The following is a 21,279-nucleotide window of genomic DNA, read 5'->3' as shown; positions in this document are numbered from 1 at the left end:
AGTGGCTTTAATTCCTTCCCGATGCACATGGGACGACTTCATTCCTTTCTTACATGAAAAAAGAACCCGTTCCTTCCCCCCGGGGCGAAGCGGCGGCTGCTGCGGGGCTCCCCCCACGCCGAAGCTCTCCTTTGTTCGGGCCAAACTCCGGTGGAGAGCGAGACCTCCAACCCCGCCGGGCGGGAGAGGCGGCGGCGCGGCGCGGCCCGGCCTGGCCCGCCCCGAGGGGCCGGTCGGCGGGGGGCGGAGGGTCCGGGGGGCGGGCGGGGCTCCCGCCACAGCGCGGCCGCCGGCGGAGGAGCCGCCCCCCGCGCCGAGGTCTGTCCTCTCGGCCCCTGCGCTCGGGCGCGGAGCGGCGGGGGCACGGCGGCGGGCGGGCGTGCGGGATGTGGCGGGGGCTGGCAGTGCTGGCCCTGGCTGGGCTGCTGGTGCTGGGGCGGGCGCCGGCCGGGCGGTCGGCGGCCTGCGAGCCGGTGCGCATCCCGCTGTGCAAGCCGCTGCCCTGGAACATGACCAAGATGCCGAACCACCTGCACCACAGCACGCAGGCCAACGCCGTGCTGGCCATGGAGCAGTTCGAGGGGCTGCTGGGTACCAACTGCAGCCCCGACCTCCTCTTCTTCCTCTGCGCCATGTACGCGCCCATCTGCACCATCGACTTCCAACACGAGCCCATCAAGCCCTGCAAGTCCGTCTGCGAGCGCGCCCGCGCCGGTTGCGAGCCCGTGCTCATCCGCTACCGCCATGCCTGGCCCGAGAGCCTGGCCTGCGACGAGCTGCCGCTCTACGACCGCGGCGTCTGCATCTCCCCCGAGGCCATCGTCACCGCCGAGGGCGCCGGTGAGTGCCGGGGCCGGGGCCGCTCCCCTCCGCGCCGCCTGCCCGCCCGGACAATGGGCGCCGGCGAGCGGGGCCGGGAGCCCGCCCCGGGCCGCGCTCAGCCTTCTCGCCGCTCTTTCGGACTGTTTTCTGAGACTCTCTTCTTTCCCTCCACTTTTTTCTTCTCTTTTCTCCGTCTTTATCAGCCGCGTCGCTGCTGGAAAAGTCCCGCTGTTGGGAAGGCGGGGGTGTGACAAATGACAGCCCCGCCGTCGCGCTGGGGAGCGCTCAAAAGTGTGGGAGCGGCAGCCCTCGTTTCAGGTAAACGGGGATACGTTTCGATACCGTTCTTTGGCAGTTGATGGGCAGCAGTTGCTCGGTCGGAAGGCAGAGCCGCCCGGGAGGGAGGTGTTCACGCTTGTCCCCAGGCTGACACTTCATCCCCAGCTCTCGCCCTCCCCAGAGTGGGCTGCTCCCCTCCCACACGAGGAAGTTGCTCCCCTGGGTGCAGCCACAAGATTTTGAGGAAAGAGTGGTACCCAGAGAAGCCCTGGGCAGGAGCAGTCACGGTCTCCTTCCATGCTAGCACTGGCATGCTGAAGAGGTGAAAGCAGGTGGTGAAGGCACAGTTATGGTACAAATCCCTGTCAGGTCTCAGGGCTCACAAGTTACAATCAGGAGAGGTGCAGCAAAGGCGCAGCCTTCGACAGCAGTTCATTCGCGGTGGCCCTGAGCCAGCTGAAGGCTACTTCCAGCACTGAAGCAGCTCCAGCACAGCTCTGGTGTTCCCTGAGCCCCGCAGCCCCTCAGCTGTCTCACTGCTGTTTCACTGGTTGTACTCACTGCAGTCCCACAGGACGGCTGGCACTTGGTGGTGGGCTGTCATCAGGGGCTACTGGAGAGGCAGGAGCATGTCTAGGCATTTGGGCGAAGACTGATGACTGTTTTGGCCACCATAGTGCCACAAACTTGCTGTTGCTCAGGGACCCTGCTCTGTTAGGGGTGTGCTCCTGTCATGGCTGCCTTTGGGCTGGAAGTTATTAGGGCACTACTCCAGCATGATGAGATGAGCACCACAGAAATATTAAATTTGAGGTGTTATTGAATAGGAAACTAAAGCAAACCGGTGGTGCTTACCGTGAGTGAGCACTGACCTGTACAAATGGACCACAATTCTTTTCTCGCTTGAGGAAAGCATTTGCTAATGATGGAACCAAGCTCCATTTACTTGCTGCAAAGTTGCGGTGATGTTGCATCTGCCAAACCTCCCCTTCAACATCGGCAGGACAGAGGAGGTGGGGCAGGGGAGTAGCTAAAGGATCAGGAGCTCAGGCAGAGCGGGACCTGTGTGCCCCATGGGCTCGTCAAGCTGCTGTCTGTCTCCCTCAGTGCCCACAGATGCAACGCCAAGTTGTGATGTCTCGCTGATGGGCAGCACACCCCGTCTCTCCACCCTCACCCAGCAATGTCCTGTGAATGGAAGGGGTGGTTTATTTCATGTATGCGCAGCACAATATTTGACTGTGCTGCTGTCCCTTTACCAAATGCTTTATGCATCTTGCTGCCAACAATGCCAAACACTGTACTTTTTGTTTTCCTCTGCTACCAAAGTCTCATGCTTTGGTTTCCTGAGTCTGCTACGCAGCTAATCCTTCCCAGGTAACCTGCTTACTCCACTAACTCTATTCCTTTTCTGACCCCATCAAGTTAACCTCTTGAAATCTTAACTCAATGACCAGACCCTGATACCTCCAGCTGTTGCTACTGTTTCTCTTTAACCCTTCTAATTGCTCCCCTCTCACCTTTCCATCCTTCCTCTCCGTAGCAGTCATCCCTGGCCTGTTCACCCAACCGTCTGTGTTTACCTGCAGTTCTCTCACTGCTGCTCTCTGAGGCTGCAGATGTGCTGGGATGGTTTGGGGAAAGGCAGTTTGGAACATCCAGCACCTTTCTCTACAGTATCGAGGTGCTTTCAAAACCACCTTAAAAATGGCTCCAAACTGAGTGAGGTTTGGCAGGTCTGCAGCAATTTGAAAGCAATTGCATTCAAATCTGAAGGGAGGAAGCTTGGCTAAAATGCCCCCGAGTTACCTATTTCTGAGGTCCTCAGCAGTACAATAACTTCTTTGAGGGATTCCAAGGCTGGATCCATGAAAACTCTCTTTCAGTGAATGAGAACCTGATGACATTCTCATTTCTGGCCTGAAAATTTTGAACTGATGCATTATGCACCAGACTGAAAGAATCCTTCTTGAGGGAATAAAACTGCTCCTTTAGAAAGCAGAGTGAAGGATTCCTGTTCTAGGAAGAGGTAAGGTGAACACTTCCAAATTCAATTCTCCAAATAAAGAATTGCAGCCAAATATAAGACACGTATAACCAACTGCCTAATGGGGAGCGTGCAGAATACCTGCTCTTACTTTATCTCCTAAGCAACCCTACCCCTGGTGCTGTCTACATCTAACAGAGCAGGCGTAAGTAAGTATAAATCCGTTGTTTCATGGGCTTCTGTTGCAGACAAGGGGTTTTTTAATTCTTCAGAAGCAAAATCTGGCTTTTTTTTTTTTAATTACTGCAAAGTAACAGGATTTTACCGTTTATTTTCCTTTTGAGGTCTCTGCATTATTACTGGTGAGGGTTAATGCATTTGTCTAGTTCCTTCCATAAGACAGCATTCTGAAGGACAATGTGGTCGGGTGTTTGTTCTTATCAGAGCAGGGACATGGTTCAGAAAGCCCAATTTCTGTTCCTTTTCCAGTATGAGACTGTGCATCTTTCTGAGTACATGGTTCAGCTGAGTGCAAGGGCTCTTCTGACCCTCAAAACATGCTTTTTTCAGGCTGAGTTGCCTGTCAGAGGTTGCAGCAGATTAACATCATGCTGGATCAGTAATCATCTGCTCTTCTGCAGCCAGGAAGAGATTGTACAGACACTCGCAAGAATTCCATGTCACCATTGAACAAATCAGCCTTGACTCTCATTTGACAAGGCCAAGTTGAAGATCAGTTGGAGTGCACTTGACTTTTTTTGCTTTGGCTGATATTGCAGTACAAGAGGACAAAATCCTTTCCGGTCAGTTGTATACCCCATGCCTGTGGCTGTTGTAGGCTGTGTAGACAGTAGACTGTGGCCATTGCAAACGTAGAGAAATTATGGTTGGTAAAGTCTGTGGCAAATCTCAGTGAGAAGCTTGCTTTCAGTTATGGAGGCACAGGTTATGAGTCCCCCACAAATATCTTCTGGATCCTTTTGCCATATGCAGCCCAGGTGGCAAAGAAGATACAGAGGCTTCCTCTTTGCAGGAACAAGGGAGGTATTTGTACCTTTCTCCTGGTGTTCTTCAGGGCTACCGACACATTGAAGGGGTGAAGTAGCCACTGCTATGTCTGTGATGGAGAAGGCTGATATGAAAGGTGTAAGTGCCTCGTTTAGGGCTCAGTTAGAGGAAGAGCTCTGCAGACTCTTAGTCTCAAAAACATGAGTTGCTGTACCACACTGCTGATTTGGAGGTCTGAAGTTTCTCAAGTTACAGAGACCACCTTCAAACAAATGTCATGCGGGAAGCATATCTTTCTTGACTTTTCATTATCTTTGAGTAATACCTGGGTTGCTTTACACTCAGGCAGCAGAGGAGCACTCTGGGCACCATGTGGGTGTTTTGGAGGCAGGAGCGATGCTGAATGTTTTGGCGTCTTGTGGGATATCTTAACAAATCAGTCCATGGAAGGTGAAAAGCCTGTTGGCAATATGTTAACATCCCAGATGTGAGATTAGTATGTGCTAATGTCTTCTGAGTCCCATGAGTTTTATACTGCATCTCAGTCCTGTGCCTTTGGATGATGAAAGTGGTTCTGCTCCCTGACACTGAGACAAGCTGTCTTGTGTATGCAGGAGGTCACGTTCACATGCTGCATGTGTTTCAGTCTCTGTGTGCACGTGCTGACTCTTCCTTACATCTGTCAGGTTACCTACGTCCTTCATCAGAGTCTTATCAAATCTTTTTTGATCTGTGAAGCAGTAAGAAATGCAGATAGTAAAAAAATGTCATGAATCTAAAATTTCCATCGTGGGGCCGGTCTTTAATTTTACATGTAATAAATGAGCAGCCTGGCCACAGGCATGGCCAGTGTTGAGATGCCGACTCAGAAAAGTGCTTCTGCGTGTGTACTTGGCTGCTATCGTCTAGCAGAGTGTTAATGTCTCAAGTGACATGTTTATTCCTGTTTGGAAGAGAGAACTGGTAATAAGGCCAGATGGGTGCCATGCATATCACAGGACAGATCTGTCAGTGGATTTCTGCCTCATCGCATCTCATTTTGATAGAAAAATGACTTGAAGGCATATTAGGTTGTTAATGAGATGTTGGAGACAAGGGAAACATCATCACAAGGTATGAACTACCTGTAACTAATGTCTGAACTCACAGATGTCTCCATCTGAAGAAGGTACCCAAGCAGCAACCGCTCACTGTGGTTTTGTTCTTTGGGGCAGAGTGCCTGCCCTGGCTTCAATAATAGCTGGGACATATTATTTAATTGCAGTGACAACAGGAGCTTGTTACTTTTGGCTCTTTCTCTGCTTTTTTGTGTTTCTTTTAATTATACTGTAATATAAAGTATGGTGTTTCCTCAAAACTAAGTTTTACCAAGTTATTTCCTTTTCCCAAATCTCTCATTCAAATCTGTGGTGCAGGCATTGTTGTTTTGTACAGTTACTATGCAAGTGGCTTTTATTCTGCTGTCCTTGTTAGTGGCTTGGGTTTGGTTTGTTTTTTTTTTTTGTATTGTGTCCCTCTGAAAAGCGATTAATTAAAATAGCTTATTGGAAAAATCAGTTTGAATTTTTTTCCCCTGCTCTTAAAATTTAACAGGAAGCCTTTGGATTGGAGTTCTGGGTATTATTCCCTCTTTGGCAATCCTGCTCATCATCACTGTCAGATATTTATTTCATAAAGATTGTTTTGCATAAACAAAACTTGGCAGTGAGGTCACCTCTGAGGAGGACTGGAACAATGGGAAGTCAGATTTTTGTTGTTGTTGGGTTTGGGTTTTTTTTCCTGTCTGCATTGCTGCTGGAGATCTGAGAAATGTGCCTTTCCTGATGGGGAGAGGTCTCTGCTGGGGTTGAGAGGGGAGGGGATTTTGTGGTTGCTCACACCCACCTGAGATCTTGCAAATAGCTTGTGGCAGGGCTGATGCAGACCCTTTTTCCCATGGCTTCACCTCTAGATGAAAATGGACCAGGCAATATGAACCTGACTAAAGGAAGGACTGGGGAGAGCTGAAGCCTTTCCTGAAATGTAGTTACAGTGGTGGAGATCTCCAGGCACCTCCACAAGCCCTCGCTACTTCTCCATCAGTAGAAACTGCTCATCCCTAAATATACATGAGCACACTGGGAAAGACAAGTATAAAGTCAAGGTCAATGCTTTCCTGGCCTAAACCCTCACAAGCAGGGAACTGAATCACAAAGTGACATATTGGTACCTATTTACTCCTTCTTTGCTCATTGCCAGACACCGTGCCCTGACCACAATTGCAGAGCACAGGAGGCTGCACACTGCAGCCTTCATGCAGACACAGAAATGGGAGCTGTTTCTGTTAATAGCTGTTCTGCACACACTGAATGACTCCTGTTGTGCAGACAAAAGCTTCATCAGATAGCGGCAGCCACTGGTTTGGGGTGGGACGAATGGCCTGGTGAATGAATGCAGAATTAGGAAATGGGCTGAGGTTGTGGCGTGTAGTTATTTGGTAAAAGTAAAATAAGTGACGTACTTCAGAGTGGAAGGGAACCTGTGATGGAAAGCAGTTGAGTTGTTTGTTTGCAGGACCAGGTTTATACTGGACATACTGAGTGTTTACCAGTCCCCTTTGCGTCAATGTGAGTTTGAAGGACAGGTCCTCAGCCAATACACATGAGTTCTGCAGCCCTTAGTGGGGTCAGGGGTGGCTGCAGACCCCTTACTGGGCTCTGGTTTAGTTGTAATTGCAGGGTGAATTGGGCTTGGTTTGTTCAAAGACTCTGAAGTCATGACTGCTTGGATCAACCCTTGGTTTATGAAAGGAGAGTGCATTTCAGGGTTCCCCCTGTGGATATGAAGATGCTAAGCATTTACAGGATACTTCCCTTGCCTCCTCTGCCGATGATTTTTTTTTTTTGCCCCTAGTAAGACTTTTGTTGGCATAGGGAACATGCTTTGGAGATGTGAATGAACCATCCCTTTGTCCTAACTAAAGTACCTGTTTCAGTAGGAATTGTAGCTTGCTGGACTACATGAAGCACCAGAAAGAGTTGCCTTGGCCATGTGCAAAGCCAGCCAGCCCTGGAGGCTACCTGAGAAGTTGGCCAAGGCAACCAAAGGAGATGGGTAGTGAATCTGCAGAGGTCTTGAACGCTCAGAAGATGGTGAAACATCTCAGGCCAGGCTTAGGCACATGGAGAAGTAGAGCCACCCCTCTGTGATTGTTGGCTGAGAGGCTTTGCAGACTTGAGTCTGTAGTGGGAGCAGATGGGAGGATTATCAGATTAGAGACCTGAGCACTCTCTGTGCTGTTACCATGTCAGAAGCCTGGCTAAATGAGCAAGGCAGAGAGTTGGCCCAGGAAAAGAAGAATGAGAAGAAATGTGATCATCCACTTAGTTAACCATCTGCAAGAGAAAGACCTACATTGTTAGGAGTCACAATCTCTAATTACCACCTGATAACACCATCTTTTTTACAATTTGAGAGTAGTCAGACACATAAGCAGTAATTGGTGTGTGTTATCTGACCTGTTACAAGGCAGCATGGAGAAGCCCTACAGCTGGCTTGGAAGTGCATGATAACTGAAGATTAACCAGAACTGAGGAACAAGAAATGGTAAAATGTTGGGTTTGTTCTGTAAATGAAGATGCTGAAACTTTCTTTATAAGAAAATGACTGCAATTTTTACTAGCAATATAGGATGTAAAAGGACATGTATTCAGTCCTTGTATGCTATTTTCTATACCTTTTGCTCTTTACATTGTCAGGAATCATTACTCCTGAAGTCTCAGTTTTGTAGAGTTAATTGTTATGTTACTGAGGGAAGTAGTTGTTTTTCAGATTTACTCTTGCCCTGGCTGTCATTTAGCTACATATCCCTATTTATGTAAAGGAAGTTTTGTGTTGCTATAGGAAGTAAAAATATGCAGTAAAGAGGAGAGTTGTTTGGGTTTTTTTAAAGGAGGATGGACAAATTAGGAGATTAACTAAGTAATATTAAATCTCTTGTAAACAGGCATTTTAAAAACATATTTACAGAACTTGTGGTTAAATGATGGCCCCAGCCCCCTTAAAATTTAGCCCACACATTTAAACCCTTCATCTGTACTGATTATCATCAGTATGCTGGGTGGTATTACAGCCAGATCTTTACAGCTTCAGCTACAAGAGAGGAGCTTTTGTGACATGATGTACTCATTTGTCTTGTCTTGTAAAAGCAGTGGTGTTGTATCTGTGATAATGTAAGGATGTAAGAAGGGTGATGTTTGTATGATACCAGCTTCTAGACTTGAAAAAAGCCACTTGAACTTTGGGGGATGCAAAGTCAACAAGGGCTTTTTATTTGAAATCTCATTTGTTTTCCATTTCATGTGTCAAATAAAGCATGATGTCTTGCTCCATATCATGTTTCTTTTGCATTTAGTTTTTTCCTTAATTTGTATCATGTTATATGAATTAACATACTCATTTTTCATTATTCAAGTATATATGTAAATTCATTATACTGTGTGATCTAATAAACAATAGGTTTGAAATGATGCATTTTACTAATGTGGGACACCTTTCACTCATGAATGTGTCTAAAAGCAGTTCTTTGGACATAGTGCCTTTTTTTCTTTCCATTCCTTATCTGTCCTTCAAACTACTCAGTATGTTTTTAAACTGAGGGGAAGGGAAAGGTCTGAAACATTTGTTTTGGCATTTGCTTCAGTGATATTTGTGGTTGGTTGGTTTGATTTCCTCAGTAACCAAAAAAACAAACCAAAAGTAATTTCTCCTTCATCATCTAATTAAATGCAAATAGTATGTGTGCTTTTTATAAGTGCTCTAAATTCAAGCTATAAATTTCCATCCTTGTCCTAAACCTGCCAGTCTGTGCACCAGTAGAAATGGGATATTTAGACTGCTTCAGCATTCGGGTGGATTCAGATAAGAAATCATGTCAACTTTAACAGACTGGCCTGCATATGAAGTTTTATTGTACTAAATGTTACAGAAAGAGTAAACATTGTAAAGTGGGTGTATTGAAATAATCCAGTATAAAAATGACTAACACTTTTTTACATATTTTATGAATTTGTGCCAGATTTCCCTATGGATTCTAATAACGGCAACTGCAGAGGCGCCGCCATCGGTAAGTACACTCCGATAAAATCAGCCGTAGTCTTTCAGATCCTTTTAATGTTTGATTAAGTAAGAGTGATGCTAAGCAATGTTTAAATACCCTGTCTTGTCTGTGAATCCTGTCAGTTGTGCTTTTGTATCCTGTGGGCAGGCAGGATTTCAAGCTGGTGAGCCTGCGGACTTCTCAGCATACAACTCATTTAACTCTTTAACCCACCTTTTAATGCTCATCTCTTCTGCTTTTGGAGGGCAAAGTTTCCATCAAATCAAGAGGAATGTGCTGATTTCATTAAAAGTTTTGACTTGAACAGTGAGAAGGATCATTAAATGTCCTTTCACTAGGCAAAACCAGTGAAGACAATGGTTCGTTCTGACTTTACCGAATTTAGTTTGCAAACTTCACTCTTTGTAGATAATGGCAGAACTCCCATTGACCTGAGAAGGCTGAGGTCTACTGAGAGTGGTTTTATTCCAGCAGGTCCTTTGCTTTTGTTTGTTTGTTTGTTTGTTTGTTTTATTTTTGCTGGAACTAAGTAAAACCCCTTGAGTGTTACCACTAGTAACAGGCCCAGCTTGGTAGCTAATGGGTTATGGAAATGTGAATTTCTTGCTCAGGCAAGCCAACAATTACAGGTTTCTTTGAATTCTATTACAATTCCTTCAGAAGTTTTGCTTTCAGGCCTTTCTCAAGAAGAGAACACTTGGAAAACTAGCATTTACATGGTGTCTTTCCTTCTTTGAAGGTGTTGAGCTATAGCATGCAGTGATGCTTGGTTTATTAATATAAACTCCTAAGTCGGGTATCTACATAAAATTGGATAACTTCAGCATTAATCTCTGTGATCAAATTGCAAAAAAGTATTAATATTGCCCAGCTTTTAAAATGAGATCAGAAGGTCCTAATGTGAAAGTAACAGCATAGGTGCAGAATAGTATTTAAACTGCAGTGTACATCACTTAGGACGCCAGATACAGTTAGAAAAACCTGATAGAAGTAAGCGTCTCAACAAGCTTCAGTTTAAATTGCTATGACCATGGGACCATGTCTAAAAGACTCTCTGAAGATTTTCATTACTGAAAATCTTAGTATTCAGTGTCTTAGTTTTCAATTTCAATTAATTTTCAATTATGTGGCATTGGAAAAGTGTGAATGTCATACTCTACAATGACTGTACAAAGAGTGTACAAGGATCACTTTGACTATGAAGGTGAAGCTGGATACCTTCAGTGTCATCTTGTATCAAAAATATTAAACATACTATTAGCATATATATGAATAATATTATTATCACTACCTCTCCTTTCTTTACAAGTAAAAAACTGCTGTGTTTAAAAAAATCCTGGATTTGGCTCTATGGTTTGTGGAGCGTATTGCATGTGCTGCTGTCAATGATCGGAGTGAGCAGTACTCATGTGTTACTCTGTTTGAGGCACCTTTTGTCCCTGGCGGTGTCCACTGGCAAAACCTTCCCTCTGAGTCCGCCTGGGGGCTTTTTGTGGGAGAGCTTTTGGACCTCTCTTGGCAGTAAACTACATTGTTACCTGCTTCTTCAGATACTCCTCAAGCCACTTAGGTATGTTTCCAGAGGATTTTTTATCCTTGATTAAATAAGCATTCGCCAGGTTTGAGTGCTTGTACTGATCAGTATTACAGCCAGGTTTTAGGTTGTGCATACACATGTATTTAAGATGGCACGTTTCTTGGTAGTCATCCATGGAGAAAACCTTTTGGCAATTAAAGGGAGCTGTTTTCAAAGGTACAGATTTTGAGGTTTTGTTAATCCTGTTTGGATTTATATTAAAAACATAGAATTTCATGTCAAAGTTAGCTGGGATCTGTGAGCCTCTGCTGCCTGCGGTGCTTGAGATACAACGTCGTGTTCCTAGAGCTCTACTGACAGCTTCAGAGGAGACTATCATGGAACTTCCTCTCAGCATCAAGAGATGCAGTGCATTTTTATAACGACTTTTTGTGGGTGTTCCCGTGCCCTGGGGAAAGCTCAACTTTGCCAGAACCATGCATCAATCAAATACGTGCTCTCTATCAAATATGTGCAGTGCTTCCTTTGAAAGTCATTGTGACAGGAATGGGAAGATTGGAGTTGGTCCTAGCTCTACGACTGACTTTATAACTGACCTTGACAAGTGACTCTGTGTTAGTTTATTAGGAATAACATGGAGTTTTGTAAATCTGTTTGAAACGTAAATTTGAAAAGTGGGAAGGTGACGAGGAAGTGTCCTTCATGGAGAACATGGGCAGGTCTGCTATTTGTTTCTAGAACTAGACTAATAAGATATATTCCTCAAATTAATAAAATAATCCAATACTGTCTTAAAAGGGAGGGAAATGTGAGGCTGTGTATTCTTCACTTGTAATTTAAAACTATTTTATTCTACTTGTGCCACAGTGCAAAGTACTGCAGAGCAGGACATTAAAGTGTACAACTTGCTGGACTTGAACACTGCGATGCCTACGTGAGTGTGGGTCAGGAGCACCACTTTCATGACCCATTTTGAGGCAGCTTATGAAATGGGTTGTAATTTGGCCTAAGGTATGCATGAGCTACCGCAGGCAGAAGTTAAGCCAGAAATCACTTCCCCTCTCTGCCTTTATTATTTTAAGTCTTATACAAAAGCTGAAGTCTGTAGGACACTATATATAGATTCCTGAAGGTGTGTTTGAAATCCAAGGGAAAACATATACTCTTCTTTTGCAATATTCTTCTCTTTTCTGCTTTTTTTTTGAATTCACAACTACAAAAATTCTTTCATTAGAAAGTAAATGTTGATTTGAGAAGTCCATAACCAAACAATTCCACATCTTTTTTTTTAATGCGCAGATATCTTTTATAATGAATAAAAATTCTCCTTCAGACTCTTCATGTTGGATTGAACTGAATCACTACCTTATATGCATTGGTATTTTAGAGTGATGGTGTATAGAATTAGACTACGGTAAGTTTACTTTCACTTAAATGCTAGTCAAATATCAAAACGGATGATGGTATGTGTGTGGTACTGGGACCTGCTGTTTGAAGTGACTTCTCTGAAGTTCACTTAGTCGTTAGCTTGGAATAAGTAAATATTTGCCTTAGAACAACCAGCCATGAAATATTAGTGATGTTAATGAACGCTTGAGTCTGGAGCTTCAGCATTAGCACTAATGAAAATGGTTTTAGCTCTGTTATTGTTCCTGGCTGTCTGGAAGCTGCACCACTGCAAATGCTGCTCTGACAGTGCTCATTTGTATTGTCTTTTGAAGGCTATCCTTAAGCCATAATGGCTAATCATGTCTCTATTTTAACTATGCTGGGTTTCTGTGTCTTTGTAAAATTAACGCAGAAATCATGGAAGAGTCTAGAGCAGGATCACGGGTAAAACCGAGCACCTGCAGTAATCAAGCAAAGCCCTTCAGCCTCTGAAACTCTGCCAAACACCACTGAAAAGTTGCATTTGAGGTTTCGTTTTGTTGAGACCATCAGTTAAAAGGGAAGATTTTGTCACTTCAGACTCCAAGTCCTCCCGTCTTTGTTGTTGTGGGATTAGCTGGTTGCAGTTTTTAAATGGTTGTTGCAGTTGGCTGTGGTTTTTAAGTTTCTCCTAGAAAACATGGAGGTCTCACGGACAGTTCCACAACATCTTCCAACAGAACAGACCAGGAGTACCCTGTGGTTTTTAATGCTTCACTTGCCTGTAACAAATGAGTCAGTTCAGCGACATTTTGTCAAATGTGAGCTTGGTGTTTTGGGGAGATTATCACTGAACATATGTTATTTTCTTTCTAAACACAACTTTCTGGTTTTGTAGAGCGCTGCAAATGCAAGCCTATAAAAGCTACCCAGAAGACCTATCTGCGCAACAATTACAACTATGGTAAGAACGGCTGCATGGCCAGCTCCCAGCGTTTCGAGGGCTACAGTAAGGGGAAAACTGCGTTAAAAAAAAAGCCTGTGGTCCCAATTACTGGTTAATTCAATGGCACTTGCTACAGAACAAAAATGTAGCCTGAAACATTTCCATAACAGAAGTATGGATTAGCTTAATATGTTTGTACAAGAGTGTTTTTTTGTTGACATTGAGTGTTATTTCAGTGTCAGCACTGGCGTTGGGGGTTCATACACTTCTTTACTGTGGGAAGCTATGCAGTAAAAACAAGGTTGTAGGCTGCTATGCCTCAACTGCCTCGTTGGTTTCCAGCTCTGCTATGCTCTGCTTTTGTAGGAAAGGATATTTTTATTGACTTTCGTTCCTACAAACTCTCCATGGTATCTAACAGGCATACTAGGTTCTTGCCTTTTCACATATCAAAGCAAGCAGTGAGCATCCTGCCAGCTGTGTTAACCTGTCAGTAACACCTGTAAAAGCACAGCGTTATTATGTCTACTCTTGTCCAGATCATCCTGGTCTTCAGGCATATCACAGAGCCAGGCTGCTATTTTTCATCATACTGTTTGTTGTAAGCAAATTAGGCTGATGAAACCAATCAGTACATACCACAGGAACTGAACAACTGGGCCCATCCTTTTTCCCATTAATCATGTGAATAGCCTTAGACTCAGTGAACTTCATTTAAATGGTAGTGATTGTGTAATATTTATTAAGATTATGCATTTGCACAACTACTGCCAGATAGCTTCTTTTCAAACCAGATCCTATTAAAAGCTAAAATTTGTAATCATATTCAGTCAAGTATCAGTTTTTAGGTGATTAGACAGTTTTGTGTTGTTTTGGTGGATTTGCTTGGAAAAGAATTGCAGAGTAACTATTCTTTAGTGCATACGTGCACATGGCGGATTATTGCCCAGCATGCTACTCCCCATCTTTTCAAACATTGGATAGATTATGTATATTGAACACTGGAGTTATTAGTTGTCAGCAGCTGTATTTAATGTGACTGCAATATGTGCTGGCTGATGGACTGTATGGGCAATGCATTTGAAAAGATGTGCAAGTCCAGGGTTTTCTTTCTTCCATATTACCTTTTTCACATAGGCTAGAAGGAATTGGGAATCCAAGGAATCTACTCTTTGTAATGGAAAAGGACTCTTGTTTGTAAACTGTGAAAGATATGGCATTCTCTAGAGCATGACCTCTGGATTGGCTTTGCAATTGCATGTGGTATCAGTTCACCGGTCACCATGAGAGAAGTGAAAAGCGTTGTCTTTGAAAGGCAACTTTTCCTTCTGTGCAACTTAGGGCAAAAAGAAAGGGTGAGGGAGGAAACAATCAGATGGGTCACCAGGTCAAGATCAGGAGCATTTTGAGTTCATAAAGAGCAGAGCAGATTGGTGCTGGGTCACTGGAGAGAGAAAAAAAAGGTAAGGGCCTGTCATCCAGCAGAAGTAAGGATATGAGAAATTTTAGTTCACGTTTCATGAAAGGTTGAGAGTGACAAATTAAGGTCGGTCTACTGCAAGAAGTCAGAGGGAGAAGTTACAGCTCAAGGGAGGAGGACAGCATACAAGGAATTAATTAAATATGTTAAAAGTGGAAAGGGTGAAGAAGAGGGACTGCTAAAGTTAAAGTCTGACTTAAACTGGACATAAGTGCAACTGGTACATAACTCCTGCTCATGACCATACTAAAATGAGATACACCGAGGTACTCAGACCCTCTTTGTGGAAGCTGAAGGAATGAAGTGAAGAGATGGGGGCAGGGACATTGTTGGAGTTCAGCTAAGCTTTTCATAATGCACCGTGCAAAAGACTTATCCCAGAGGTCACCAAGAAGAGCTTGGGGGTGACCTGTGTTATCCGCTGCTGCTAACTACATTCTTTGTGACTTTTTCCCAGTCATTCGGGCTAAAGTGAAGGAGGTGAAGACTAAATGTCACGATGTCACTGCAGTAGTGGAAGTAAAAGAGATCCTAAAATCTTCCCTGGTGAACATCCCAAAGGAAACCGTAAACCTTCACACAAACTCTGGCTGCCTGTGCCCACCACTCAGTGCCAATGAAGAATACATCATTATGGGCTATGAAGATGAGGAGCGCTCCAGGTAACTCTTTCTGCATTGTCCTCGAAGCATATTGTTGTTTTTTCCCCTGCTCAGCAAGCTGAACTTGAGATCTACCAGGAAAGGAAAGCTTTCTCTCTCTGACTCTCTGTACATCTTCTTAGTGGTATTGAGGTGGGACAAGGCTCTCTGCAGGCACAGAGATCTTGCATGTATTGGGTTGTAGAGCTTGTGAATGCCTATTGATAGAGTAACCTGTCTCTGTTGTGTAGGTTACTCTTGGTGGAAGGTTCCATAGCTGAGAAATGGAAGGATCGTTTGGGTAAAAAAGTAAAGGTAAGAAAATACCTCACCCAGAGTAAAATGTTGCTGACCTTGAAACATCAATCTAATCTTTTCAGAATGAGGGAAGAAAATGTGCCCGCTGACTGCGGTTGATATATATCAATATCAAAAATTAAATTTGCTATTTCCTTAGAAATGTGTGCTGAGTTAGCTAAAGGGATACGTTGAATTACCCCAAAGTCCACCAGTGCAGCAGCAATCAAAGTCTCCATCTCAAAAAAGCAAACATCAGGAGTGTTTTAACGCCACAGGCAAACTGAGCATTGTACGACACACACCTACTTAGTTGGGGTTGTGATAGTAATTAAAAAAAATAAAAGGGAGCTTTACAAATGGTTTCAAAACTAAGGCAGAAATATACTTTTCAGATTTAACCTTCTCTAAATACAGTATTAGTGACTATTTTAAATCTACCTTCCTGGCTTAGAAGAGGGCAGTACGTGATAAGGAGGTCATGTCATAGCAAGTTGGAAGCTGTGAGCTCAAATGCAAGCAATGCAGAAAAATATATTCTGATGTTTTCTAATTTAAATGTATTCTGATGCCTTCCAAGTTCTGGAAGGATTGTCTTTTTATTTGTTGATGCATTGCAAAGTATCAGTGAGTTAAGAGTGTCACTTTACACAAAACGTTCTTGTTTGACACAGTTTCTCAGCCTAATTTGACCTAATGTTTGTGCCTGTGCAAACTAGTTTCCTCTTCCATGCAATGCTTTCTTCAGCAACTTTAATGGTGACTGGCAGGAAAATACTGTTCTGATTACAAATGCAAGATGTTCTGTGCATATCCACAAAGATTACATGAGTGAAAAGATATATTCCAAGTCATTGTTTGCTTTGGCAGAACCTGATAAAATCTAGAGCCACAAAGCAAATACTACATTACCACCTTGCGCTGTCTTCTGCTCAATTCCAGTCCTCAGGCAGCAGTCACTTATTTTCTCTGCCTCTGTCCTTGCACCCGTCCTGGGGCTGCTGAGGACTACACCACTTCACCACCAGCTTCTAATTGTAATCTCCTTTTCCAGAAGGGTCATCAATTGTACTGGCTGTATTTGTTATGGCTTTCTATGTCATTGCTATTATCTGTAAAAGTAAAAATAAATGGGTAACAGTATTTTTTTAAGATAGTAATAGAAATCACTTGACTGTCTTTTCATCCTATTTCCCCCAAGGACTGCACCAATAGCTTCATTTAAAATTATTATTTAGAATCATAGAATCATAGAATGGTAGGGGTTGGAAGGGACCTTTAGAGATCATCTGATCCAACCCCCCTGCAGAAGCAAGTTCACCTAAATCAGGTCGCATAGGAACATGTGCAGGCGGGTCTTCAGGACCTCCAAGGAAGGAGACTCCACAACCCCTCTGGGCAGCCTGTGCCAGGGCTCCCTCACCCTCACGGTAAAATAGTTTTTTTCTATGTTTAAGTGGAACTTTTTGTGTTCCAGCTTCATCCCATTACCCCTTGTCCCATTGCTAGATACAACAGAAAAAAGGGATGTCCCAACCTCCTAAAACCCATCATTTAGATATTTGTATATGTTAATAAGATATCGCCTCTGTCTCCTCTTCTCCAGACTAAACAGCCCCAGCTCCCTTTCCTTGTATGAAAGATGTTCCATACCCCTGATCATCTTGGTGGCCCTGTGCTGGACTCTCTCCCACACTTCCCTGTCCCTCTTGAGCTGGGCAGTCCAGAACTGGACACAGGACTCCAGCTGAGGCCTCACCAGGGCAGAATAGAGGGGGAGCAGAACCTCCCTCGACCTGCTGGCCACACTCTTCTTGATGCATCCCAGGATGCCATTGGCCTTCTTGGCCACAAGGGCACATGTCTGGCTTGTGTTTAGCTTATTATCAATCAGGACTCCCAGGTCTCTTCGCTGCAGAATCCATGTTGACTCCCCCTGATAACCATCTTTTCCTTCATATGTTCAGTGATAACATTCAGGATGAGTTGTTCCATCACTTTTCCAGGGATGGAGGTGAGGCTGACGTGCCTGTAGTTTCCTGGGTCATCCTTTCTGCCCTTTTTGAAGACTGGAGTGACATTGGCCTTTCTCCAGTCCTCAGGCACCTCACCTGTCCTCCATGATAGTTCAAAAATGATGGAGAGAGGCTTAGCAATCACATCAGCCAGCTCTTTCAGCACCCTAGGATGCATCCCATCAGGATCCACTGATTTATGTGCCTTAAGCTTGTCCAACAAGTCTTTAACCTCTTCCTCTTCCACCCAGGGCAAGTCCTCTGCTGTCCTGGCCATCCTATTGTCCTTGATGGACTGCCCGAGGGCCAGCCTTGGCTTTAAAGACTGAAGCAAAGAAGGCATTAAGTACTTCGGCCTTCTCTGCATCCTCGGTCACCAGGGCACCCTCAGCATTTAGCAGCGGGCCCACATTCCCTCTCACCATCCTTCTGCTGCTGATGTACTTCAAAAATGCCTCTTTGCTATCCTTAACTTCCCTGGCTGAATTTAATTCTAGAAGAGCTCTAGCCTTCCTAGTTGCACCCCTGCATGCCCTGGCAATGTTCCTATTTAGAAGGTGAGAGGATTTTGTGCTGAAGCCATTTTGCCTTTTATCAGCTCCTTCATTTGCAGAAGCTACAAGAAAGCCAGGAAATGGTTTCTCTAAAGTGGCTTTTACCAATAACCTCACATCCCAACATTTGAGCCCAAGACAAGGTAATGCGGTGGAAGCAGCAACTGCTCTGATTGTTTGGCTGCTGCTTGTAACCATATGCAGTTGCTTACATGTGGCTGGTTTCTTCTTTTGTCATATCTTTTGTAATGACATTGCCTCTTAATACACAGCGCTGGGACCAGAAACTCCGCCACCTTGGGAAGGGGAAGGGAGAGCCTAGACACGGCGACTCAGCTCCCAAGCCCGGCAAGACCAGCAGCTCCCGGCACACACCTAGTTAGGTGCAGGGTGCCATGCCTGGACATGCAGTGGACTCTCTACCAAGACTTCATCATTGGAGCAGCAAAGGAGAAATTGCACTATTGCACGTTATATTCTATTGTTTACTACAAAATAATGTTTTAGCTTATATTAGTTTTTATCTCCCTCTTGTTTTCTGCCTTTTGTGTTTGTTTGTTTTCAGATATGTGCAAGCTCTGGAAATACTTTTTTTTTCCCTGTTACTAAGAACTGTAGAAAACTGCCCTTATGAGATGAGGAAAGATAAGGACATGGTGAATTTACCAATCTGTCTCCTGAATCTTCTTAGGAAGAAAATTCCCATACAAGCAGGAATAAGATCTGACATAGACCATCACTTGAAGTTGTGACTCACACTGGCTTCTCCCATTTTGCTCTTTCTTAGTCATTGTTTGCTGAAACTTAGTGTTTCTGGAGGAAGTTGTTACCTGTTTTAAGTGCTTAGTTTTTTTTTTCTGATCTCTAATTCTGAGATATAGAAAGAAATTATGTTGAGAGCTGTTTTAATCAGGACACCTTTGTTAGGTTTTCTCATAAATAAACCACTTGTGTAAATCAAAGTCTACCTTTAAAATACTTCCTGCGACAAACATGGTGTGTCTGTACACAGGTGACCTCGCAGGAAGGGTTATATAGTTCTGTTACCACAGGGTGTAATCTATAATATACTTCTCTTATAATGGCAGTTTTTTCCTTTTTTCTTTCTTTTCCCTGCTGAGTTGTAGGATTAGACTGACTTACCAGGCCTGCTTCTCAGTACAGGTCTGCACTTTATCCTTTTGATTTTGTGGTATTATTCTTACATCTGTGCCTACATAAACAAGGGTTTGATGCTCAAATACGTCCAATAAAAGAATTGTAGTTGCCAACACAGACCTTACGTGACTTTTGAAACAACATCATGTTTTTTATATTACTGTTGAAAATATAAAAAGCAAAAAAAAAATCACCTTTATGCTCAAATGGAATTCTTTGCAGATGATGCCAACATATTTGAAATTATCTTCTATTTACCTATTCTCCCATGCTCAAATGAAGTTAAAATGGGGTAAATAAAAGAACATTCCTCATTGCTGTAGCCTTAAGAGGAACTCGCTCTCCTTACTCAAATGGCTGTTGCATTCTCATCTGTCAGTATTAAGTGCACCAGGCTGCCTTTCATAAAGAAAACAGTGTTGAAACCATAGGTAGTTTGAATATACAATGCTAATTAGTAAACACAGAAATATTTGGGAATTTTTATAGTAAAGCTCTTTTAAGATTTCACTTAATAACTATTGGGCTGGATACAAGCAAGTTGAATCATAGAACTGTTTCCTGCAACCCTGAGACTGTTTTGGTTATTTTTTTCCTAGGTTAAAAATAAAGGAGTAAGTTAGGAGGGCAAAGTTTTGCTCTGAATGCTGGTAGTGAAATATTAATCCTCCAGCTAGTTCAGTGTTTGCTGAGGATACTGTACGGGCTGGTTTAAAAGCTGCACAATGACTTTCAAATAACAAGGTGGATTAGAACACTAATAATTCTACATCAGTAACAAAACTATTCCCGTTCAAAAAGGTCTCTGTGGTGTATTGGGGACATAGTAGGTTGGTACTTACATTGCTATGTACTCTGTCACCTGGTTCCTGTGTTTTCCAGACACACTATCAACGTGCAGGTCTTTGCCTGTGGTAGTCACCACAGGTACAGAAAGGTGAGCATCATCACAAGTCCTGTGGAGCTCATTGTCAATCATATTTAATTATTGGGCTTTGGACTTTTGCTTTAAGAAATCAGCAAATGGCAGGTAATTAATGTGAGAAGGAAAATCTGGACAAAAATCCAAGAAAACCAACTTGAGTAATCTTGTTGCTACTGTCTTCCTGTCCCCATTCTCAGAGCCTTCTGAAGAGGCAAAGTTTGTTATTTTACATCATGCTTAGTTAGGCCTCAGTTCAAGACTCACCTAACCTCTAATTAGAGTCTGTGATGTGAAAACGGGTTTTTTTTAATCTCCAGGTTATGTTGAGCTTTGCCTTGTGGTTCTTGTCATTGTCACTCTGGTCCTGCACTCAAGCAGGTCAGTGTCTGCTAACAGGTAGTGGTTTACTCAAATTGTTTATCCTGCTTCTTATCGAGCATCTGCTTCACTCCTCTCTTAAAGTAAGTTACTCTTGCTTCATCTTCTAATCTCCCTAGCTAGGTTCAAAGGAAAAATAATGCTCTCTGGGAACAAAGAAGAGGAATTACATAGATCTACTTCATTGATTAATGAGAGCCAGTTTCTGATCAAGTCCTTAATATTTTATTTGCTAGACTGAAACCCACACCCAGTCTTCGTGGGATCAACAAGCAGATGAACAGAAAGTGAGACAGCTGGTTTTGATGTAATTAACTGCTGCTGGTTTGCATTTTCAGCGAGGAGAGGTGTCTTCCTTGGAATGAGAGCAGAGATGCTAGCAGTGGGTTTGTTCTCCTCTGCCCTGTGCCAGCCAGGAGGAGTGATTACTTGTCTCCTCCCAGATAAGGAAGCAGTTGGAGAACTTGTTGAGATGTGTTGGCCTCTGCGAGAGCAAGGTCTTGGCAGCATCCCCAGAGGCACCCCCACCGCAGATGGCCAGGCAGTGATGCTGAGGAGTGAGGAGCATTTTAGTCTGGCTGGGGCTGTAAAAAGGAGGTGTTTCCCACACAGCAAGTGGTGATGTAGCTGGGATTCCATGTGAGCTGATGAGCTGCTTCCTTTAGCTCTCTGTATCCAAGGTTGATGCTGCAAATATCTGTGCTAGAGGAGTATGGAAGAAAACCTACCTCAGTTCACTGCACTGATAGCTGCATCTCAGCAACTCAGGTGTTGCCAGAGATGAGA

General features: G+C 43.7%; 1 protein-coding gene across 1 annotated transcript; it reads left to right on the top strand.

Moving 5' to 3' along the window:
• Positions 1 to 328: 328 nt before the first annotated feature.
• Positions 329 to 19,303, top strand: FRZB (frizzled related protein). Its single transcript, XM_062002609.1, has 6 exons — positions 329 to 840; positions 9,153 to 9,200; positions 12,998 to 13,063; positions 14,983 to 15,187; positions 15,418 to 15,481; positions 18,305 to 19,303. The coding sequence occupies exons 1-6, from the start codon at positions 387 to 389 to the stop codon at positions 18,413 to 18,415; spliced, it is 948 nt and encodes a 315-aa protein (XP_061858593.1). The 5' UTR covers positions 329 to 386; the 3' UTR covers positions 18,416 to 19,303.
• Positions 19,304 to 21,279: the final 1,976 nt, after the last annotated feature.

The sequence above is a fragment of the Colius striatus genome, chromosome 9, assembly GCF_028858725.1.
Source record: "Colius striatus isolate bColStr4 chromosome 9, bColStr4.1.hap1, whole genome shotgun sequence".
Taxonomy (NCBI): domain Eukaryota; kingdom Metazoa; phylum Chordata; class Aves; order Coliiformes; family Coliidae; genus Colius; species Colius striatus.
The sequence above is the reverse complement of the archived record's forward strand: the minus strand, read 5'-3'. Positions and strand labels throughout refer to the sequence as shown.

Excerpts from the sequence above, each read along its gene's own strand:
- FRZB (XM_062002609.1), top strand. The coding sequence starts at position 387 with ATGTGGCGGGGGCTGGCAGTGCTGGCCCTGGCTGGGCTGCTGGTGCTG. Across the intron at positions 841-9,152 it reads CGTCACCGCCGAGGGCGCCG|ATTTCCCTATGGATTCTAAT; the intron begins GTGAGTGCCGGG and ends AATTTGTGCCAG. Across the intron at positions 9,201-12,997 it reads CTGCAGAGGCGCCGCCATCG|AGCGCTGCAAATGCAAGCCT; the intron begins GTAAGTACACTC and ends CTGGTTTTGTAG.